At 35.4% G+C, this 24,674-nt stretch overlaps 2 protein-coding genes across 3 annotated transcripts; both read right to left on the bottom strand.

Annotated features, from left to right (window-relative positions):
• Positions 1-2,349: 2,349 nt before the first annotated feature.
• LOC145814985 (uncharacterized) lies at positions 2,350-5,710 on the bottom strand. Its single transcript, XM_082911956.1, has 6 exons — positions 5,299-5,710; positions 4,455-5,181; positions 3,786-3,928; positions 3,399-3,533; positions 3,123-3,176; positions 2,350-3,020 (listed from the first exon to the last, which is right to left on the bottom strand). The coding sequence occupies exons 1-6, from the start codon at positions 5,708-5,710 to the stop codon at positions 2,350-2,352; spliced, it is 2,142 nt and encodes a 713-aa protein (XP_082768082.1).
• A 5,325-nt stretch (positions 5,711-11,035) lies between these two features.
• Positions 11,036-17,061, bottom strand: LOC114268328 (pentatricopeptide repeat-containing protein At5g08305). Of its 2 annotated transcripts, XM_028209489.2 has the most exons (2): positions 15,462-17,058; positions 11,036-11,346 (listed from the first exon to the last, which is right to left on the bottom strand). In XM_028209489.2, exons 1-2 carry the CDS (start codon positions 16,932-16,934, stop codon positions 11,218-11,220), a joined length of 1,602 nt encoding a protein of 533 aa, XP_028065290.2. In that variant the 5' UTR covers positions 16,935-17,058; the 3' UTR covers positions 11,036-11,217. The 2 variants fall into 2 exon arrangements, with proteins under 2 accessions (XP_028065290.2, XP_028065289.2); XM_028209488.2 differs by lacking the exon at positions 11,036-11,346 and having other exon boundaries at positions 15,262-17,061.
• Between the last annotated feature and the right edge of the window lie 7,613 nt (positions 17,062-24,674).

The raw sequence follows: 24,674 nt of genomic DNA, 5'->3' as shown, positions 1-24,674 counted from the left end.
TAAGTTATCCCATGATTTGTGTCCCACCTCCCTCCATGGGATACAATAGTCCAACAGATTTGAGATTAATAGTCTGGTATAAAAAATTTGAAACAAACAACGAACTATTAATCCAGATGGACTATTAATCCAATCCCACCCTTCAATCCAACCAAACAAACATGCTGTAAGGGTGTGTTTGTTTGGACGGACTGGATAAAGGGGAATTGGAATCCATTAGATTGTAATCCTGGGATTCATAGTCCTAGGACTGTTTGGTTGAATAGGATATGTATTCCATGTTTGTTTAGTCATGGGATTAGATGTCAGGAAATGACTATTTGGTTTGATACGATATGAATTCTATGTTTGTTTGAGATATTATAGAGAAGAATAAATGTTCAATTGACTATTTTACCATTTTCAATTATTTACTAAGTAATAGCAATATTAAACATATTTTTAATATTTTAATTATTTTTAGCTAGATTAAATAAAATTTTATTTTATTTTTTACACAATTAAATAAATTTATTTTAAATAATAATAATAATTAAATAAAATATAAACAAAAATTTAAAATATAACATCAATAAAATATCTATAAAAAATTATTTTAAAAAATTAAATACATAAAACATCAATAAAAATTAAATAAAATTATTTTATTTTTAAATTGAGACATTTAAATTTTATTGTATTTTACCAAATATAATACATAATTAAATAGTAGATGGTCAAAATAATCATTTCACTACCTCATCTCATATCCCCCTTATCCCCCCCATTTGTGTTCCAACCCCCTACCCATGAGACAAAATAGTCCAACACATTTGGGGCTAATAGTCTGAAGGGACTATTAGTCCGAAGTAAAATTAGAAAACCAAACAACGGATATAAATCCTATCCATCCTCTAATCCTATCCCACCTTTTAATCTCTCCAATCAAACAACACCAATGGATACAAAATCAAGCATTTGGTGTAACTAAAATTTAGAAATGAAAACAATTAGCATCATAGCTAGAATTAAGAGTGATCATAGATCCGTCCAACTTGTCCAACTCGATCTGATCCAATTCAACTCGATTAATTTTGGGCGGATGTGTATTTTTCAGCGAACAGATACAGATGAAATATTTTAAAATTTGCGGATATGGTTTAGATTACAGGTCAACTATCTCGCACCTGCATGAACCCGATCTGCCCGTAGATGAAGTTCGAAAAAAAAAATGTTGACAAGTAACAACATAGAATAGAAATAATAAAATATATATTTTTATAAAAATTAAAAATAATACCTTAAAAATATGCATTTGTGGTGCCATGATTTATTATAGACAAATAATACTTATTTTTTCAAATGACTAGTTATTGGAGATTATAAAATTAATGAATTATAATTTAAAAAAATGTCCAAAACATGTAAAATCCAAACTGCTAAACTGATCGTATCCATTCGCCAACTCGCACGCCCCGTCAAATTGGTAGATAGATGCGAATTAATTTTTTTCAATCCGCCTAATTTTAGACAGATGGTGAATGAGATGCAACCTAACCCAACCCGATCTGCAATCACTCCTAACTAGAATATAAAAGTAATAGTAGCCTAATAGGTTCATTTGTTGGCTATTCTTTTTAATTTGTTGCTTTTGAAATTTCGCCTTCGGAGTTAGCGATTGTTATCTACAGCCTCTTCTGGGAAGGTAAAAAAAAGTTAAGTTATTGAATTATTTGTTGAAACACTAAAACTGAGTTTGCTGCAGAATGAGTAAAAGGAATGCCATACTGATTCATTGATATAAAGTCTAATTAAATACAAATGCAAATGACTGAAAGCTAGAAAATAAAGCAACGTCTAATCCCACGACTAACAACTCCTAATAATCTGGGATTCTCCTAAGGAATTGATAAAAGCAACAGACTTCCTAACAAATAGGAATTATTGAAAACAAACGATTAAATATCTTAACACCCTCCCTTAAACTGAATGCCATCTACGCAATCAATTTAAAAAAAAAAAACTTGAACAAACTCCAAGTAACTCACGCAACTTCTCAAATGCTTCCAGCTTTAGAGGTTTGGTCAGGATATCTGTAGCTTGGTCTTCACTTCGACGATAAACCAAATCAATGGTTTTTTCAGTTACAAGATCACGGAGAAAATGAAACCTCACATCTATATGTTTGCTTCTTCCATATAAAACTAGACTCTTGGAGAGTTTGATAGTTGAACTATTATCACAATGAATCATAGTAGGCCCATGTTGATAAAACTGTAATTCTTCAAGAATCCTTCTCAACCAAATTGCTTGACATGCAGAAATTGTTGCAGCTATGAATTCTGCTTCTGTTGTGGACAAGGTAACAACCTATTGCTTCTTTGATGCCCATGATATGGCACCTGAACACATCATAAACACATGGCCTGATGTACTCCACCTATCATCCAAATCACCAACATAATCACTGTTAGTGAAACCAATCAAAAAAGGTCCTTCATTTTTCTTGTAGAAAATACCGATATCTGTTGTTCCTTTCAAGTAACGAAACACTCTTTCAGTAGCTTTGAGATGCAGCTCTATTGGTCTTTCCATAAACCTGCTAATTAGACACATTGCATACATAATATCAGGCCGAGTGGCTATTAAGTACATTAAACTTCCAACAATTTGTTTGAAGTAAGTACTATCAACCCTTTCTCCGTCAAGATCACTTGACAGCTTCAATCCTGGTTCAGTTGGAGACCCAACTGGATCATAATTCTCCATGTGAAACCTCTCCAAAACCTCCTGAGCATATTTCTTTTGCCCAATAAAGCATCCAGTAACTGTTTGTAGTATTTCTATACCAAGAAAATATTTCATCTTTCCCAAATCAATCATGTCAAAATCAGCCATCATAGAATTCTTAAAATCAACAAACATAGCCTCATCATTGCCCGTGAAAATAAGAACATCAACATATGAGCAAACTATAAGGATTTTACCTTTTTCTCCAGACTTGATGAATAGAGTGTGTTCATATGGACATTTGTTGAAACCTACATTTTCAAAGTGCCCTTCTATACAATTGTACTAGACTTGAGGTGCCTGCTTCAGTCTATATAAAGCTTTTTTCAATCTATAAACCTTATGTTCATTACCTTTTATCACATAACCAGGAGGCTGCTCAATGTAGACTTGTTCAAGTAGTTCACCTTTAAGGAAGGTCAATTTCACATCAAGTTAGAAGACGGGCCATGAGTTTTGTGTTGCTAATGAAACCACTAGCTGAATTGTATCCTGTCTTGCAACAGGAGCAAAAACCTCTTGATAATCAACTCCATGCTCTTGATTGTAGCCTTTAACAACCAGCCTTGCTTTGAACTTGTCAATTTCTCCCTTTTAATTCAACTTCGTCTTATAAACCCACATTACACCAATGGTTTTTTGCCCTTCAGGAAGATCGGTTAGCTCCCAAGCCTCATTCTTCTCTATAGCTTGAATCTGTGCATCCATAGATTTTTTCCACTTTTCTTCTTTCACTACTTCTGCAAACAATATAAGATCAGAGCCTTCAAATAAAGCAAAATGAGCAGTAGTATCCTCATCAAATAATTCATCTCCACTCACATAATCTATCATCCAAGATGGTCTTTTCCTTTGTCGTTATGGTTCTGAGCTAGATGCCTGATCATCATTTGGAATTGAAACACTTGTTGAGGAACTTGGTGAAACTTCTCCAAGGGACTGACCAGGAAGCTAAAATTGTGATTTAGACCCCTGACTTTCAAGAGGAGGTGATAGTGGCTGTTTAATTTCCCTACCAGTTTCCTTAACATCAGTTAAAATTTGTTGTTGTTCGGTGCTGCTCCAATCCCATGTGTTTTCTTCATCAAACAGAATATCTCGATTGATGATTGTTTTCTTAGTGATGGGATTATATAACTTGTACACCTTGGATTCCTCACTAACCCCAATAAAGACACACTTCACACTTTTATCGTCAAGCTTTGTTCTGTTTTCATTTGGAACATGTGCATACGCTATACACTTGAAGATTCGGAAGTAATCAACTCATGGCCTGACTTCACTCCAAGCTTTTTTTGGTGTTATGTTTTTTACAAGGGTAGGGCTTCGGTTGAGTACATGAACACTCCAATTGACTGCATCTGGCCAGTTTGTCTTCAGAATATTTTTTTTCACCAACATGCTACGCACTATGTTCTTGATTATTTCTTTCTGCCATGCTGTTTTGCTGCGGTGTGTATGCAGCAGTAAGTTGCCTCCGTATTCCATGCAATTCACAAAAACTTGCAAAGTTATGTAAGTTAAATTCACCACCACGATTTGTACAAAGGATCTGAATGCACTTGCCAGATTCTTTTTCAACTCGAGCCTTAAAGCTTTTAAAAACACTAAAAGCTTCAAATTTCTCTTGCAAGAAATAAACCTATGTCTTTCGACTATAATCACCAATAAAAGTAATGAAGTACCTTTTGTTTCCATTTGATGTTGGATTGATTGGTCCATAAATGTTTGAATGAACCAACTGTAGGATTTGCTCAGCTCTCCATGCTTTTCCTTGCAGGAAAGAATCCCGATATTGTTTACCAACGATACAATCTTCACACATTTCTGTGGGAAAATTAATCTTAGGCAGTCCTTCCACCATGTTCTTCTCATGTAGGGTTTTCAAGCCTTTGAAACTCAAATGACCATAACGAAGATGCCACATCCATGTTGGATCTTGCACTCTTGTTGAGAGACACTTCTGGGCATCATATTGAATGTATAGAGGGAAGATACGATTGGCTGTCATTTTTGCTTTTGCTACTAGGCCCTTCTCTGGATGATGAATTTGACACAGCCTTTGTTGGATGATGATGATATAACCCCTCTCTTGCAGTTGGCCTATACTGATGAGATTGCTTTTCAAATCTGGGACATAAAACACACTAGAAACTATCTGCATATTGTTTTTCATATGCAATTTGATATCCCTTTTCCCCATGACAGAAATGCAGGAGTTGTTCCCAAGCTTCGTAGTTTCTCTGAATGTTTCATCCAAATCATAGAACAAAGACTTGTTTCCACACATGTGATTGCTACAACCCGAATCCAAATACCAAGTGCCACCTGATGAATTCTCCTTCTTGTCGATGTAAGCCATCAAGAGCATTTCCTTTTCAATCTCAGCGAAATTTACCTTGGTTTCCTTCTCTTTGTTAGGGCATTCATACTAATAGTGGCCAAGCTTGTGACAGTGATAGCATTCCACACTCGCCTTATCAAATTGTGCTCTTTGATTGCAAAAAAGTTGGCATCTTCTACCTCTACCTTTTCCTCGAAATCCCCCACGTCCTCTACCTCTTCCTGGAGAAGTAGTTCCTTCATGAGTAATGATATTCAAGGCTTGCTCCTTCACAACATGGTTGGTCATCCTCTGCTCATGAACTAATAGTGATCTTTGCAACACATCAATCGAAAGACTATCAATGTCATTCGATTCTTCAATGGAACACACCACATAGTCAAATTTACGTGTCAATGAGCGAAGAATTTTCTTAATGACTGCAACATCTTCCAAATTTTCTCCATGAATGTGCATCTTGTTTGCAATTGACAGTGTTCTTGCAAAGTAATCATTAACTGACACTCCTTCCTTCATGTGAAGAATTTCAAATTCTTTGCGAAGAGCTTGGTGTTGTGCACGTTTCACTCGTGCAGTGCCTTGGTACTTCTTATTCATCGAATCCTAGATGTCTTTAGTAGTGTCCTTTAGGATGGTTTCGAGAATGGCACGATCTATTGCTTGAAACAAATAATTCTTTGTCATCAAATCCTTCAATCTCTGATCCTCCAACGTCTTTCTCTACACTTTTATCAAAACAGTCTCACTAGCGGGCTCAACGATGCCGATTTCCACAAGAGTCCAGTACTCCTTGGATCGCAAAAAATTTTCCATCAACATACTCCAATGGTCATAGTGGCCATCGAAGCATGGAATCGCAAGTTGCACAAAGCTGTTTTCAGAAGCCATTGAATATCTTGCTGCGGCAAGAATAAAAACTGTTGCTTTTTCAAATCAAGCCCTAGTGGGGGCTCTGATACCAACTGTTGAAAACTAAAATTGAGTTTGTTGCAGAAAAAAGGAATGCTAAATTGATTCATTGATATGAAGTCTAATTAAATACAAATGCAAATAAAGGAAAGCTAGGAAATAAAGCAACGTCTAATCCCACGACTAACAACTCCTAATAATTTGGGATTCTCCTAAGGAATAGGTAAAAACAACAGACTTCCTAACAAATAGGAATTATTGAAAACAAACAATTAAATATCTTAACATTATTGGAAATAAGGAGTAGGCAAATGAGGGTATTTGGCTGAGATTGCCAGCTGACGAAGGAGGAGTCTGGGCCGATATCATCAGCGGACGGAGGACGAGGACGAGAAAGACTTACTTGTTTGTTTATTTGTTTGTTTTTTACCTTAATTAGCATCATAGCTAGAATTAGGAGTGATCATAAATCTATCCAATCTATTCAACTCAATCCGATCTAATTCAATTTAATTGATTTTGGGCGGATATGTATTTTTTAGCAAACGGATGCAGATGAAATATTTCAAAATTTGCAGATATGGTTTGGATGGCGGATCAGCCATCTCACACCCGCATGAACCCGATCTGTCTGTAGGTGAAGTTCAAAAAAAAAAAAAAAATGCTAACAACTAACAACATAAAATACAAATAATAAAATATATATTTTTATAAAAATGAAAAATAATACCTTAAAAATATGCATGTGTGGTGCCATGATTTATTATGGGCAAATAACACTTATTTTTTCAAATGACTAGTTGTTGGAGATTGTAAAATTAATGAATTATAATTCAAAAAAATGTCCAAAATTTGTAAAATCCAAACCGCTAAACTGATCATATCCATATAGCGACCCTAGTTTGAATCCGACCTGTTGATGTTTTGGATCCGGGTTTCATTGCCTTTTATGGTTGTTCATGTCTTGCTTCTGCTCATTGTTTATCGGGTTTGGTTATTGGAGTGTCTTGTTTGCGTTGGGAACATGTTGGTGACTTGTTTCTCAAGCTGTTGTTGCCCAGATTTTTCTTCTACGCTCGAGCAGTCATTGTGAACTTCTAGCACTTTTGCAAGTCTGTAGAGATACTGGGAGTTGTTATTCTTCACTCGAGCGGCCATTCTTGTGCTCGTGTGGTGTTCGCTCGAGCGATACTTCTTGTGCTCGAGCAGTGGTCACTTGTCTGTAAAACTTTTGAGAGTTTGTATTCTACGCTCGAGCGACACTTCTTGTACTCGAGTGGTCACACTTTTTGTATCTGGACGCTCAAGCATCACTTCTTGCGCTCGAGCGGTCTGTGCATCTATATAAGGTCTTGATGTTAAGTACTCCATGAAGTGTTTTGGGAATGTTTGAAATAAAGGAAAACCTGTGTGGAACGGTGGTTCGCGGAGTATATTTTAAAAGAAATAAGTTAATGCAATTAACTGATAGTGAGTGTTATGGTGGTGATCGAACTAGGTGTATGTATTACACCGTGTATTATTGATGTTGGTTAGCATGCTTATATTTTTATTGTGATGATGTTTGGGGGTCCATTACCCGCCGTGTTGTGCCGGCAAAGCGTGGCGCCTTGATAGAAGTTTCCTTGTCCCGTCTGGTTTGGGCATGGTAAAGTGTGAAAAAGGGATCTGTTTCCCGCCGTATCGTAGCTGGCAAAGCATGGCCCATTGTGATAGGTTCTTCGTTCCCTTTCGGTTTCCACCTGGTCAAGTATGACCCGAGGAGCACCTCCTTCCGGGTGAGGCCGGTAAAGTGTTATGTGTTATTGGTATTGTTGGAACTGTCATCCGTGCTGTAGGGCGGTGAAGAGGAGATTGGTAGTGTGTATTACTTTAGTTATCTCGTTTGGATATTTATACATGTTGTCGGTTTTCATATTGTGGAGATGAGATTGGTAGTATGTATACTTCGGGTATCTCGTTTGAATGTATATATGTGTTAACGGTTTTATACTAGTTCTTTTTAAATCCTTGGGCCTATGGTCATGGAAGGTTGTAGATATATATATATATATATATATATATATATATATTGGGATGTAAATGCTTATGGTGTATTGAGAGGTAGGATGGGGATTATGATGTGGGGTAATATTTTCAAAACGGTTGTTTAAGTGGGATTATTTTATATTAACGTGAGAAGTTTTATCAAAGAAAGAATGAGGTTTTAAAACATTTTCTTTTGGATGTAATGATGGGAATGTAAAAGAGAAGAAATGGTTTTATACTGAATTGTGTTAAAAGGAATGTTTTGAGATAAACACAGTTATATGTGTATATTTTGGCTATTAAATGTCACACTACTTATATGGTATGTCTTGATGCATTCATGATCATTTTTATCTATATGTTGTGATTGGTTAGAATATTCGGGATCTCTACTGGGCTTAGTGCTTATCCTAAGGGTTGATAAACTTTTTCAGGTACAAGGCTGGAGGAATCACGTATGACTTAAAGTCTTTAAATTGTTGGCCACGGGCCCTTTACTTATTGGCCGTGTGCCATGTACTATATAATGATAAATTCCTTTTGTTGTATTTATTGTTATTCAATGTAAGCCTAGGGGCATTGTACCATGTTTTATTTATATCATCATTGTTGCCGTGAGAGAATGTTATTATTTATTCTGGTTCATGTTCTCAACTAAATGGAACTATTATAATGGATTCGGTAATGGATTCGAATAATAAAAGTTAGGGTGTGACAATCTATTCATCAATCCCACGGCCCGCTCAATTCGTATATGCCAAATTGGTAGACGAATGCGGATTAATTTTTTTCAATCCTCCCAATTTTAGACAGACAACGAATGAGATGCCACTTGACCCAACTCGATCCGCAATCACTCCTAACTAGAATATAAAAATAATAGTAGCCTAATAGGTTCATTTGTTGGCTATGCCTTTTAATTTGTTGCTTTTGAAATTTTGCCTTCAGAGTTAGCGATTGTTATCTATAAGTCTCTTTTGGGAAGGTAAAAGAAATTTAACTTATGGAATTATTGTAAAGGAGGAGTAGGTGAAGAAGAGGATTAGGCAGAGCTCGATAGCCGACGAAGGAGAGGTTTGAACAGATATAATCGGTGAACGGAGGAGGAGAAAGGGAAAAGCCTGCTTGTTTGTTTTTTTACCTTAATTAAAACCACATCGTTTGGAATCATTTAGGAAAATCTTAGAGAATCAACTCTACTATATTTATGTATCCATTAATTTCATACTAAAAAAACACTTGATTATGAAACCTCAACTACTCATCAATGTTTAGCCTAAAAAAAAAAGAACTATCCATTAATCGGGTGGGCTCCGACATATATATCTTTTGTATATCATACAAAGACCACCAGATGACTATAGGAAACATTTACTCTGTTTGGTTTCTATTTCTAGAATTTATTTTTTAAAAAATTTAATTTTTTGTTTTTCGTATTTTTTTGTTTTCACTAAATTTTTTTAATATTTTAAGTAATTTTTATTTTTATTTTTAGACACACATAACATAAATACACTTAAAAAGTACAATATTTAAAAAAAATCTTTAAAAAATTTACTGAACACCAAAAATATTAAAAAAAAATCGATACATTTTTGTATATTTTTGTATATTTATTAATTTCTTAAAATATTTTTTTACAAATATTTTACTATTTAGATACATTTAAATAAGGTGAATCTAAAAAAATTTTAAAAAAATTGCTTAAAATTTAAAAATATTCTCCAAAAGAAAACACGAAAAATAAAATATTCAATTTTCAGAAAATTAAATTGAAAAAATTGAAACCAAACACACTAATTTCTTTTCCTTTTCATTTATTACGGTTTGAATGTTCAGTTTTCTTTTCCAAAATATAGGGAATTTGTTCGCTTCAAGAAATTGTCTTGTTTCTCTATTTCATGTACATGCACTTAGAAAATTCTTTTTTTTTTCTGTATTTTTTGTTTTCAATTAATTTTTTTAACATTTTAAGCAAATTTTTTTTTTAAAACTTTTAGACATACCTAACATAAATACACTTAAAAAGTATAATATTGGCAAAAAAAATCTTCAAAAAATCCATTAAATACCAAAATAAAAAAATTAAATATATTTTTCTTATTTTTGTGTATTTATTATTTTTTAAAATACTTTTTTACAAATATTTTATTATTTAGATACATCTAAGTAAGGTGTATCTAAAAAAATAAAAATAAAAAATTACTTAAAATTTTAAAAAATTTCACTAAAAACAAAAAAAATCAAAGAAATAAAAAACTCAATTTTCAGAAAATTGAAACCAAACACATTTGATAGTATAAAACAGCTAATCTACAAGTTATCATTGTACTCGTGTTTAGCTTAGATTCAAATAAACCCTATGGTATACAGAAAAAAAAACAAAAAACAAAAAACAAAAAACAAAAAAAAATCCACTGCTCAAATGCTAAATAATGTTGTGAGGATATTTTTTAATACTAAGATTAACTGAAAAGGTGTATTAAAATTATATTAAAAAATTAATTAAATTTAGTAAAAAAATGTCTTGTTTTCTTTAATTTTTAACACACACACATATATATATATGTATTACGTTCCAAGGACACTTATAAATAAGACTTAAATCACAAATTTTTTCTTTTAAAAATAAAAAAACTATTCAATAAAATATTATGACTTTTCACTAGGGATGACGGTTTGAACTCGGCCTGACGGGGATTAGACCTCTCGACCCCGATTTGGGCGTTTTTTCCCTGAAAAATATTCCCAACGGAGAGGGGATGGTATTCAAAAATCAATCCCCGATCAGTTTCGGGCTGGGGATGGAGATAAGTGTTCCAACCCTTATCCGGCCCGTCCCTAGCCCCATCCCCATTTGTCCTCGAAGTGAAATTACTATTTTACCCTTATATATATATATATATAAACCAGACCCTCATATCCCTTATCTCTGTCTTAGACCACGTCTCTTATCTCTCTTTCCCTCACTCAGATTTCTCTCTCTCATTCTCTCACTTCTTATCATCATCATCTAGAACAGATCGAACAGATCCGCCGATCCTCCACCACCACCGCCTCTGCCGCCATGGCTTCCTCTATGACTCCCCAACGCCGCCACCTCACTCCCACATCCGCTGAAAAAGTGGTTGCAGCACACTGCTTGTCCTCCGCCGCAGATTTTGACATCACTCATTACCTCCTCCGTCACAGCACCGCCTCTGTTCGGCCTCTGCTGCAGCTCCAGTGAATGATTTGGATTTCGATTTGACCCAGACGACGGTATACGGCTTGAGCTGACCGGTGTGCCAGTTGATCTGTGAGGATAACTTAGATTTATATGTGTGATGATGATTGTTGATGGTGATGACAAATACATACATATATGTGTGTGTGTGTGTAATGAACAATTTCAAATCTCTCTCTTTTTTTTTTTCCAAGTTGTTGTTGATGATGATAGATACATATACGTGTGTGTGTGTGTGTAATGAACAATTTCATATATATATATATATATATATATATATATATATTTTTAAGTTGTTGATGATGAAATATACTGAAAACAATAGATTAAATTTTTTTTTTTTTTTTTTGTGTTGAACAAAATTATTTTAAAAAAAACAAACAAACAAGTCGGGGTTTTCGGGGTCGGGGAAACTCGATCCCCGTTAGGGGGCGGGAGCGGGGGGGCGATGGCGTCCCCGCCAAGGATCGGGGGCGGGGATGGAAATTTTTTTGCCTTCGGAGATAGGGGACGGAGAGTGTAATCCCCAGCTCCGCCCCGGCCCGTTGCCATTCCTGCTTTTCACACAATTTTTTTACACTGAAACTACAAAATTACCTATAAAAAGAAATTCATAGATGCTCATATTACCACTTGGTTTTCACACAACCCCAGCTAAATGGCAGAAAAAAGAGGGTGAACTTTATGCTCAAATCATCTTTTCATCTTCTAGCTTGAAAAAAAATAAAAATTAAATCAATAAATGCTATGGTAAAAGGAAAAAAAATCTCTATGATTGTCTTGCAAATCTCTACAAAAAGGATATATGTGTACAATAAATATAATGATATACGTGTATATATATATATATATCATTAAATGAACCTTTCCACTAATTATCTCTTAATTCATTTATATTGATTCCCCATATTAATTCCCCATATTAATTCCATGTTCCACAACTTCTAATATAATTACTGTAGCATATCAAGGATTCATATAAGTTTTGAAATCAATAAGTGATGTCTATTGGCAATTCCTTCTCAAATAAGCTGATATGCTTTTGTTCTATTACCCAAAGGATGCACAATCAAGCTTTTGGTGTAACTTAGTAGATAAATTCTCACATTACTCTCTCTACTTTTTTATATATTTTTTCGTAAAAAGTAAAAAAATTACTAAAATAACATTACTCTCTCTACTTTTTTATATATTTTTTCGTAAAAAGTAAAAAAATTACTAAAATAACTTGTTCTCAAACGAGGCCTAAGTTATTTAATTTTTTAAACTTATTTGTCACAAAAAAAAAAAAAAAAGAGAGTGAGATTTTCTTAAGTAATAATTTATATATATATTTAACTTATTTGAAACAGTTAAATACTAGAAAAAAATTGTGACTTCAATTTTGTTTTAATTATAATTTTTGAAGGCATTCTAGATATTTATGTAACAAAAAAGTTATGCAATAATTTATTACTGGTTCAATTTCTCTTACAGATTATAAAAAGTTGCAACAAACTTATTTATAATTTATTTTAATTCTTTTAAACTAATGATCTCACAAGTTATAATGATGAAAGCTAATTTATATGTGATACCAAACGGGCTTAATAATGCTTAAAATAAAAAATATGATAAGATGCTAATGTATTACATATAGCTACAATGAAACAGATAAATCATCCAACATCACAAAATCAGAACTGAAAACTAAAGTGGCATAGCAAAACGAGTCAAACTATTCAAACTCGACTTGTTAAAATTTTGTTTGAAATTAACTTGTTATACAAACGTATTTTAAAAGTCATTAAATTTTTAAGTCAAATTTGAACAATTTATTATTTCGCTAAAGTGGTCGCTAAAAGTGCATTTTTTTGTAGTGGATCGATAAATCGAGAGGGAGCTCAGTAAATAGAGAAGACGGAAGGGAGAGAGTGAGCAACGTGAACACAGTGGGGGAGAGAGAGAGAGAGAGAGAGAGAGAGAGAAGAGAGAAAAAGAGAAAGAGATAGAGAGTGAAAGACAGAAAAAGAGACAGAAAGAGAAGAGAGATGAACGAGAGAGCAGAGAGAGAGATAGAGAGAAGAGAGATGAGCGAGAGAGACATAGAGAGAAAAGAGATGAACGAGAGAGACAGAGAGAAGAGAGATGAGCGAGAGAGAGGTGAGAGAGATAGAGAGAAGAGAGATGGGTGAGAGAGATAGAGAGAAGAGAGATGGGTGAGAGAGATAGAGAGAAGATAGATGAGCGAAAGAGACAAAGAGAGAAAAGAGATGAGAGAAGAGATAGATGAATGAGAGAGAGAGAGAGAGAGACAAATAGACAGACAGAGAGAGAAGAGTGATGAATGAGAGAGAGAAAGAAAAGAGAGAGAGGAAGATGAAAAAATGGGTGAAAAGATATAGACAAAGAGAGAGAGAGAGACAAAGAGAGAGAGAGAGAGAGAAAAAAAAAGAGCGAAAAGAGATAAACGAGAGAGAGACAGAAAGAGATGAGCGAGAAAGCGAGATAGAAAAAAAGAAGAGAGACAGAGAGAGAAGATAGATGAAAGAGATAGAGAGAATAGAGATGGACGAGAGACACAGAGAAAAAGAGACAGACAGACAGACAGAGAAGAGTGATGAGTGAGAGAGAGAAAGAGAAGAGAGACAGAGACATAGAGAGAAAGAGAGAGACAGACAGACAGAGAAGAGTGATGAGTGAGAGAGAGAAGAGAGACAGAGACACATAGAGAAAGGGAGAGACAGACAGACAGAGAAGAGTGATGAGTAAGAGAAAGAAAGAGAAGAGAGACAGAGACAGAGAGATAGGAAGATGAAAAAATGGGTGAAAAGATAAATGTTCAAAATAGTAAGACGACGTCGTTTTTTTTTTAAAAAAAAAATTGTGATAGAAAAATACCGTTGCATTTATTTAAACCATTTTGTGACAATATATATATGAAGCCGTCTCAAAGCCGCAATATATATATATATATTTTTTTTTTTTTTTTTTGCAACGGTACCTATTAAAGTCGCAATTTTCTTCTTTTTTTTTTTTTTTTTTTTTTTTTTTTTTGCGACTGCAGCTTGTACCGTCACAAAAACTCTATTTTTTTGCGACAGCAATCTCTACCGTCACAAATACTCTTTTTTTTTTTTGCGTCAGCATTTTATGCCGTCACAAATACTTTATTTTTTGCGACGGCAAGTTGTGCCGTCGCAAATAGTCATTTTTTGCGACGGCAAAAGTTCCGTCTCTTAAGCCCAGTTTTCTTGTAGTGTATCTACTTAAATTATTTTGATTGAGCTTAAATCGTATTTGAATAACCTACTACTTGACTTGTTTGCAGACAAAAACCTAAACTGCTAAGATAAATAATTAACAAATCTGAATATCTTTTAACAAAAAAAAGTGGAAAAATAATAAAAGAAATACAAACTAGAATAAAAGAAATTAATAACTACAATACCTTAACATACTAATGATTTACTAATCAATTTATAATCTCCAAACAAATTATTAACCACAATACATCTCCTCAAAATAGAAATAGAATAAAAGAAACAACTAATATCCCACTTCTGATATATGATCAAGAACTTGTTCATAATAGAAAACTCAAAACATTAATCTGTGTAAGTAGCCATAAATCAACTGCAAGATACTTAAGACTAAATAAGTAGATATTTGTTAAAAAATAGAGAAAAGAAAAAAAAAATACTATTTTCATTTGAAAAAATATCCTTTCTAATATGTTAATGAAAATTTTTAACAATAAAGATTTACCATAGATAAGTACGATTGCTTTTTTCAAAATTGCTAAAGAATTTAAGTATTCATATATAATATATATCGTATCATGTGTCATGTCATACATGTATCATATCGATTTCTCTTAAAAAATATATTTAGAAAAATCAAATTGTAAAATATGTATTAAAACACTCCCATCTAATTCCTTAAAACTCATCTAAGATCAAAATTTCTTACAGCACAAAGAAAACCTCCTAGGACACAAGTAATGTAAATTTCGAGCATAATCACAGCACTATAGTGGATGAATGTGAGTCACAAAACTCCATTACCATATAACTCTTGTTCTACAGTTTCAAAATCAGCATCAAATTTCATTTGTTCTACAACAATGGTTAACATCATATAGATTTGTTCTGATTCTTGATGAGTTTTATCATGCGCTATGAATCTGTGAAGAATTCCACATACCTCAACAAAGCTAAAACCAGGGGACTTCTTCACCCCTCTCCTTTCCATGTCTTCTCTCATCATTCTTGCTTCGTCCCAACACATGATCACCGCATAAGCATTTGATAAACCGATATATCTACCATCGTGTTCCGGCTCCAACTCAATGAGCTTCCTCCCCACTATTTCCGCGAGGTCTAATTTTCTATGGCTCATACACCCGTTAAACAATGCACCTAACATTGAAGCTGTTGGTTTCATTGGTATTTGACTCAAGAATTGGTATGCCTCGGTTAATTGACCTGCACGAGCTAGAACATCCACCATACAAGCGTAATGCTCGCTTTTAGGTGTCATGCCATGCTTATTAAGAGACTCGAAGAAAAACCAAGCTTCCTTCACTAACCCTCCATGAGCACAAGCACTTAACAAGCACAAGTACGTGATTTCGTCAGGAGTGATCCCCACAATCTGCATTTCTGTAAACATATCAAGTGATTCAAACACAAACCCGTGAGTGGCAAGTCCTCCAATCATTGCATTCCAAATTAACACATCAGTTTGATCCATGGAAACCCCACGAAAAACAACTAGAGCCTCCTCTATTGCTCCGGATTTGGCGTACATGTCCACAAGTGAGGTACGCAACACAAGAGTTAATGACAAGGCATTGTTGATCATGTAACGATGCATCGTCCTCCCATGCTCAAGAGCACCTAAATGTGCACAAGCACACAAAACACTCACCATGGTCACCTCATTGGCCTTGGGCCCGACGACTCGCATTCTTTGAAAAATTGCCAATGCCTCACCATATTGCCCGTCCTTGACATACCCGTCAATCAAAGAGCTCCATGACACCACATCTCTCTCCGGCATTAATTCAAACACTTCCCAGGCCAAACTTATATCCCCACACTTTGCATACCCATCCAACATTGCATTCCAAGAAACCAAATTCTTATTGGGCATTTCATCAAACACTTTGCGTGCACACACTATATTCCCACCCGAAGCATACATATGAATCAAAGAATTCTGAACAAACCTATCAGATTCCAAACCAGTTTTCGCAATGCGGCCATGGATAGCCACTCCAAGATTAAGATCCGACAGTCGCGCAGATGCCTTAGCAAGAAATGGGTATGTGAGATAGTCCGGTGAGATCCCAATTCGCAACATTTCGACGAAAATTGATATCGATTTGATTGGGTTTTTGGTTTTTGAGTAACCCCTTATGATTGTATTCCAGTTGAAGATTGTTGGATTGTGGAGATGTCGAAAAATCCGATGAGAGTAGGCAATGTCAGCAGAATCAAAGGTCGCAGCGAAAGACAGAATTCTTGAAGCAAATGGGTCGTCTTGGGTGAGGCCAAAGGCGATCACCAGAGCATGAATTTGCTTGAGGTGAGAGATTGACTTGCATTTGTCAAGCAATGCGATTAGAGTCTGACTCAGATTGACATTTTTGCTCAACAGTGAAGCATTCAACATTTACAGCTGAGTAAACCCACGAGAAGAAGATGAGTTTGTGTGGCAGTTTCAAAGAAAAATAAGGGATTTTGCTTCGGTAGAGAGGGGGGGTCCGTCAAACACAAAAAAAGGTTCTTTATTTGGAGGGAAAATTGTAAGAAAGGGTCTGTTTGGAGGCTATTTAACCTTTCTACAGTATGTTTTTATTTATTTTTTAAAATTAATTTAAAATTAAACAAATCGTGCATGAACAAAATTTAGGATAAACTATCAATAGATTCTAATAGTTAGACTTAATTTCTATCAAGTCTTATTGAAAATAAGCGTTGGTAAAATTGTCGTTAAAAATAATTTTTTTATAACAATTTTTTACATATGTCGCTAAAAATTGACAATTAGCGACTTTTTGTTGTCATGATTTTTATAAATTGTCGCTAAAACTTATAATTAGTGATGTTTTTCTATGACGAATTTTTCCAATTGTCACTAAAAATTGTGAATTAATGACACTTTTTTGTGACGGTTTTTTTAAACTGTTGCTAAAACTTATAATTAGTTACAAATTTTGTGACAAAATTTTTGTATTGTTGCTAAAAATTAACAATTAATGACATTTTTTAATAATATTTAATGAAAAATATCATTAATTATTATAGGATCTAAAGGATAATAAGTCCACTTATTAAGACCTACACATAAGTTCCCCAAAATTTATGGGGGGTGAATTACACTAACCTCCTTAGTGTTGCTAAATGCCTCCTTTCTTCCTAGGACACCATTTCTTTAATTATAATTTTATCCAAATAGCAAATTACAAATTTATTCGCACCCTAATTTTACAGTCTTAAATCTAACCCTAACCCATTTCACCTCAACTGTGGCTGACAACTTATGCTGTCATTACCAGCACTACCTCCAGTCACTATAATCCTCACCCACATTCACCAACCGCCAATAGCGCCACTGCCCATGTCACTTTTACATCATTTTCTACCACCTTTCAAGTTTCATTGACCCATCTTAGTTCATCTCCACCCACCACCACGACCTTCATTCCCATCTCCACCCACTGCGATGTCACGTACAAACACACACATACTTACACGCATGCATATTCTCTCTCTCTCTCTCTCTCTCTCTCTCTCTCTCTCACTCTCAACCACAAAATGTCACCCTCTGTTTCTCTCTCAACCACAAAAACCACAAAAAGTCAGCGATGGTGATGATACACAATCTTTGTGCGATCATTAAGATTGCAACACTACTTGTGATCTCCCCAAATTCAGTTTGGCATTCTTGGTCTGAACCACCACATTTGTTCGGTGATTCACACGCAATCCTCCATTGTTTGTTTGGTATTGCTTTTCCAAACTAGGCGCTACAATTTCAAATAAAGAGGAATCGAACATGAGCATGGCGGGAGAGGGCTTTAGGGTATATATGTGGGAGGCGATGATGGCAAATGATTGAGATTAGTGGAATGAGAGATTTGGGTAAAAGAAATTTGGGTGAAGGATCATGATAAGAGGAATGGAATGAAAATAGAACCAAAGTGGGTTGTTGGAGGAGGGGAGTCACCGGGGTAGGGGTACAATTTTGGCCTGGCTTGGCGTATCCAGGCTAGGGCTCGGCCCGGCCCATCCCATGTTGAGCCTTGCGGGCTCCCACCAAAATTCGGGCCAGGTCATGGCCTAGAAAACTAGGCCTAGGCCTAAGGTATTCGGGCTTTGGGTGGGCTAGTAGGCCGGACCGTTGGGCCTGGGCTCGGGCTTTGGCGCGGACTTGGGCGAGCCTAAATAATTTTTTAAAATTTTTTCACCAAAATTTTATTACTTTCTATTAAAAATAACACTAGGCCTCGGGCGGGCCGGACTTTTGAGTGGGCCTTGAGCAGGCCACGAGGCGGGCCGAGCTTCAAAACGATAACCCAGGCTTAGGCCCAAGGCCTCGAGCTAGGCTTGGGATCTGGCCTAAACGGGCCGGGCCCATCCCGGACCGCAAGTGGGTTTCGGGCCACCCACGGGTCACAGGCCATTTTTACACTCCTACACCGGGAGAAGGGGGACTGAACGAGGGTCTTTAGTAAATAAGGGGGTGCTGGAGAAGGGTTGTTGGTAAGGGAGAGAGGTTGCAATTTTGGTAGGAGTGGGGCTCTCAGTGGAAAAGTGTAGGGATATATTTGAGATTATCGCAGAGGTCGGGGGTAGCAATTTTGGTGGTGGAGGTTCAAAAACGTGGGAAGTCCTAAGAAGAAATGCAGGTGCATTTAGCAGCCCTCTTTTAAATTTGAAAAAATATATATAGTTAGTGTAAGACTTTTGACATAATTACACTTCTCTCATTTGAAGTTTAATTCCCATCACACTTAAACCCCTTTCTTTTCTTTTTTTTCTTTTTTTTTTAATTTTTTTTAATCAGTAATTCATTATTGGTATGGGTGAAGAAATGATATTCTCTTCTCTTTTTTTACTAAAATTTATATTTATCTTTTTTTTTAATTTTTTTTTTTATTTAAGTGAAGCCACCATCGGTATTAGTTTTGATTGTTTTAACTTTACTAAAATAGAGATCAATATAATTATATCAAACTTGTAAACTAACTATATTTTTCTCCAATTTTAGGGAAGGTGAGTGTAATTTATTCATTTTTATTTTCAAGGTACTAAAAGGTGGTTAACAGTAATGTTTTCTTAAAAATTATTGTTGCTAATTATAGTTTTTACTTGGATATAAACTTTTTTTTTTTTTTTAAAACTTGGTATCCGACTCATTGAACCAACTAATTCGGGAGACGAATCTCACTGTTCACTAACGAGAGTTCACTCGGATGTAAAAAATTAGTTCGATTTGAGGATCAATCTCATCACAACCACTCCTCATTGCAACCAATCACTCTTATCCCCTTCCATTGCTGCCTCGCCACCCCTAGCATTCCAGACCCTCCCATCTCCAATTTGATCTTAATTTTTTTTCCCTACTTCGATTTCTTATAACATTTATTTTATTTTTTCATTTTGCTTTATAAACCAACGTTCATCTAAAATTAGACATAGAAAGGTTACATTAGTATAGTATCAAAATCTATAAAGAAAATTCATACAACATCAATTTCATTTCAAATTTTCTGTTGATTAATAATGTTGGATGGTCCTTCAAGATAAGCCCTAACAGGAATGGTAGTAGAACTTTCCTATATTAATTTTGATTAATTGAGTGAATTGTTTTATTATCTTTGATCAAATTATACCGATAATCTTTATATATATATATATATATATATATATATATATATATATATGTTTTAATACGCAACAAATTGTTTCTAAATTTTCATAAGTATTTTTAGTTTCAAATGCTGAAAAATAACTGTCCAAGAAATTTGAAACCCAGCCTACCTTTTTGCATTTTGGGTTTAAGTTGTCATAATAATATATTATTATGTCATATAACGTTACGTGGATGTGAATGAAATAGAAATTAAATTTTTTCTCCATTTCTCTTTCACTTTTTAAATTTCTATTCAAATTCATGATTCAAAACAACTTATGAATTTGTTAAGGAAAAGTAATGTCTTTAGTAATTTTTTTATTTTATATTTCTTTACAAATATTTTACTTTGTAAATTTTTAAGTACATCTCAAAAGTAAATATATTTAAGTAGAATATGAAAATGTTTCACTAAAAACCAAAGTTAAAAAAGCACGAAAATAAAAAACTCAAAAATGATTTTCAAAAACTAAACCAAATATCTCTTTTACACAATTACACTCCTAACAGTGAAATCTAAGACCTCTTCTCTTCCAATTTACTCGTAATTGTGAAATTTAAAACCTTTTCTGTGGGTGTTAATTTTTGACCACACAACCAACAAGGAATACTCAATAGGAGAGCATCGGCAGAATAGATTAAGCCCGAACAACCTGTCATAGAAAGATAAGAGACCAGCGGTGGTTCGTCCACCCGGAAACACTCCGACGATCAAATCAGTAATTATCTCTCAAAGATAACCAATCGTGCTTAACTCACTAGACAGAGTATCTAAAAACATACCTTAGACTCACGAGGATATCTTACTTTTATAGCCAACACTAACCTAATCCCTCTAGAAGCCTAGCTTCAATGGACTCTAGCTCAATACTCATCTTGGACTCCCAACCAGATAGAGATAAAACTCCCTAAGAACATAACTTTATCCAGACTGAGGTCCTCCTTCATTTTAGGACTCTTGTCCCTTATTCGCTCATCTCGAATTCCGGTATCTCCGTAGATAACCTCGGCCTAGCTGAGATGCGACGCCCCAAATTTTTGGAACATTATAAAATTTAAATAACAAAATAACTTGCTAAATAAAAAGTTTAATATCTAATTAGGAAAATTTAAGTTCTCACATGGTCAAAGTTCAAAAATAAAAATAAAAATAAAAATTACAAGTTTACATTCAACGTTACAACATTTTTAAATACTAATACAAGAGATAATAAAATTTTATTTTGATAAAGTCTTGACTTTAAGTTATCCAAGGTTCAATATTAGCAGCACCTCCAAATTCAACTTCAGTCCCTTCTTCGACATAATCTGGCAGGAAACGCCAGGGCAACAAAATACATGTCATGAGTTTTGTAACACAGTAAAAAAATATAACCAACCTACCATTCTTTTTAAGAGAAAATAATCAAACCATAATAATTAAAATAATAATAAAAATTAATAGCACGATAAATGTAACAACCATTATAATTATTTTATATAGTTTTAATAATTTAGGTGACGCTCAAAATCTCACCTAAGAGATTTTCTTACCAACCACTAAGCCATGGCCACGGTTAATTTGGAAACCCCCCCTTGGTCAAATATTCAAGAACTACCAAAGATGCCCACGCCCGGAGTTATATTCCCAAGCCGTGGCATCCGTGGTATGCCCTAAGGGAACAGTCTGCTAGGGGTATGCAACTTCCCTGCGTGTCACCTGCACATCCACCCTTATTCCAAAACCAAATATCGATAATGATTCAAATAAATTCCATGCCATCTTAGGGTTTCGCAACACAATTTACGTAAAAATTATTAAAAAATAGGGCTCACCCTGAATAATCGGTATTAACCCTCTATCATTAACTTTGTGTATACCATTAATCATTTCGGTTAGTTTTTATATTAATCACAAATTATTTAAATTTCAATCACCAATAATGTTATACCAACTCATTAAAATTTCCAACAAAAAATATTACACATGTCACACAATAATAATTCAATGTACAAAATTTAAATAAACAATTAATTTAAACCATGTTATGAATATAATAACTTAGATACAAAGAAAATAAACATAATCACACACATGCATGAATTTTTAATTTACAAAATTAGACTAGCACAATATTAAATAAACCGTAATACACCTATACATGTGTACGGGAAAGAAATAAACTTTCTCGTATAATCCTGTTGATCAAGTCTGCGCTCCTCTGTACGACGTCGCTTTATCACCTGAAAACACAAACGTGAGCTAGCCGGCGGGTGTGTGCCGGAAACCTCTCTGTAACAAGCCCGCGGGGGACCTCGCTACAGCTCGGACTCGATTCGTAGTCACGGTTCTAAGTCTGAACCAAAGAGTCCAAATCCGGCAAATCGTTTTGAGAAAAACAGGTTTTTGAAAGAAGTGCCAAACATGGACTGCTTTGCCAGATACAGAGTCGCCACCTAAATATTTTATTTTGGGAAATTTAGGAAACCCTGACTCGGTGCCAAAGGGCCACGTGTCCGTCATCACCAAAGTTGCCTCGGCTCGGGAACTTGGGTACGATTGGGGAAGGTCACGTCGTGAGCACCCCCGCTCGCCCGATCAAAGATCGGCCTCTACTAACCATGATATCTATTTTTGTAAACATTGTGAGTTCTTATTCCGGTTATTAGCCTAGGTTACTATGTGATGCGCACAGCATACAAGTATAGACTGGATCGCCTGAATTGGAACAAAACATTTCATGTTCGCTTTTTGAAAATGGTTTGCTACCCGCAGGTAGGCTTGAAACATTTGATGATTTATTCCAATTTAAGTAACCCAACCTTCACCCACAGGCATTTAGGCAGTTATATCACATAAGCATATAGCCTCATGGTAAGCATGCTATTCATGGCAGCACTCACACGCATGCAAGGATGCTAAAGCATAAAGCTTACCGAGTACTCCAAGCCAAAACAAAAACTGTATTAGAAATCATGCATGATCCTAGGTATACAGAAATGCCTAATGCAACACATGCAAAGATGCAACTATAGCAGGCTCGGCTATTCTAAACATGGCGTATGGAATGCTACAGCTAACATATATTCAATTTGGAATTGAAAATACAATGCAGTTAGTATGATGCGCCGAGCCCGATGCATGCAAAACAGATGAATGAATGCAAACATGCTGTCATACTGTATGCTAATTAAAATATGCCCTAATCTAACCATCATAAGCGGATAAATAAAAGGGAGAAAGACGTGGGGTTGGAAGACATACAACACACACACGCACACTTATTACAGTTATGCCCTCGCGCAGAGGGTCCGAATAAATATACAGTCCCGAATGAAAGAATATTACAGTCCAAATTTTACAGTCCGAATAATATACAAATTCCTAATTAATTAATGAATTAACTAAGAAAGCAAATAAAACTGGCGTGCAAGCCCGGGATTGCCTTGCTTCTGATGGATGATGTACATTTGGGCTGCCTTGCGCGGAAATCCACCGGGATGCCCCAATTAGCCTCTGTTTAGCAGTTATCCTTGGAAAACGCGCCAAGTCCCGAAAAATTGTTGATTCTTCATTTTGCTGCAACAGAGAGCAGGAAAGGGGCATAGCAATATATTTTCACAGATATATGCATGTCTCGATCCTCGTGCCACCAATCACGCATACCGAGGCATGATGGCCGAGGAGTCGAAATGCACAATTCAATATAGGATGAATGCACATAAAAACACAGCTAAAACCTAACTCCATCATGGATAATCCGGAGTGTCGGTGACTGGGGAATTGAGATACATTCCGTCACACGGAGTACGAAATGTGCCTCGTTTCCCGTGTCTGGGCTAACTCCTATTCCGAACACGATGCAATATGCATGATATGCATGAAATGCAACTAAGATACAATCCTAGCATACACAATGCTATGGAATGATATGCCTCGAAATACGTGCACACGGGCACGCAAATCGAGAAAATGACAGAATGCGATCTAAGATACAACCTAGTATGCACTATGCTGTAAAAATGAGATGCCTCGAAATGCGTGCACACGGGCACGCAAACCGAGGCAATGGCATATGCAATGTAAATGACATGGAAATGTGATATGGGCTTACACTAACATGAGAGAGCCTCAGCCACACTCACATAAGAGGCCGGTGGATGAAAATGAAGTGCCTCGAAACGCGTGCATACGGGCACGCAAATCGAGGCAATGGTATACGCAATGCAATATGGCAAAAATGGCATATAGAATGCAACATGGACTTATACTAACATGAGAGAGCCTCAGCCACACTCACATAAGAGGCCGATGGATGAAAATGAAGTGCCTCGAAATGCGTGCACACGGGCACGCAAACCGAGGCAATGGTATATGCAATGCAATGGCATGGAAATGACATGCAAACATGTTAATGGATTTTCAGCAATGAAATGTGGGGGAAAACAGCCCCGAAATGAGGCGAAAACACACCCGATGCATGGAATCTCTCCCGAAATATGAATTTTGGCACC

Source organism: Camellia sinensis, unplaced genomic scaffold (genome assembly GCF_055761805.1).
Source record: "Camellia sinensis isolate YWXY unplaced genomic scaffold, ASM5576180v1 Unanchor14, whole genome shotgun sequence".
Taxonomy (NCBI): Eukaryota; Viridiplantae; Streptophyta; class Magnoliopsida; order Ericales; family Theaceae; genus Camellia; species Camellia sinensis.
The sequence above is the reverse complement of the archived record's forward strand: the minus strand, read 5'-3'. Positions and strand labels throughout refer to the sequence as shown.

Coding starts and splice junctions, on each gene's coding strand:
- LOC145814985 (XM_082911956.1), bottom strand. CDS start 5,710: ATGAATAAGAAGTACCAAGGCACTGCACGAGTGAAACGTGCACAACAC. Junction 3,534..3,785: donor AACTGATGTTAAGGAAACTG/GTAGGGAAATTA, acceptor CTTTATTTGAAG/GCTCTGATCTTATATTGTTT. Junction 3,021..3,122: donor TCCTGGTTATGTGATAAAAG/GTAATGAACATA, acceptor TTGAAAATGTAG/GTTTCAACAAATGTCCATAT.
- LOC114268328 (XM_028209488.2), bottom strand. CDS start 16,934: ATGTTGAATGCTTCACTGTTGAGCAAAAATGTCAATCTGAGTCAGACT.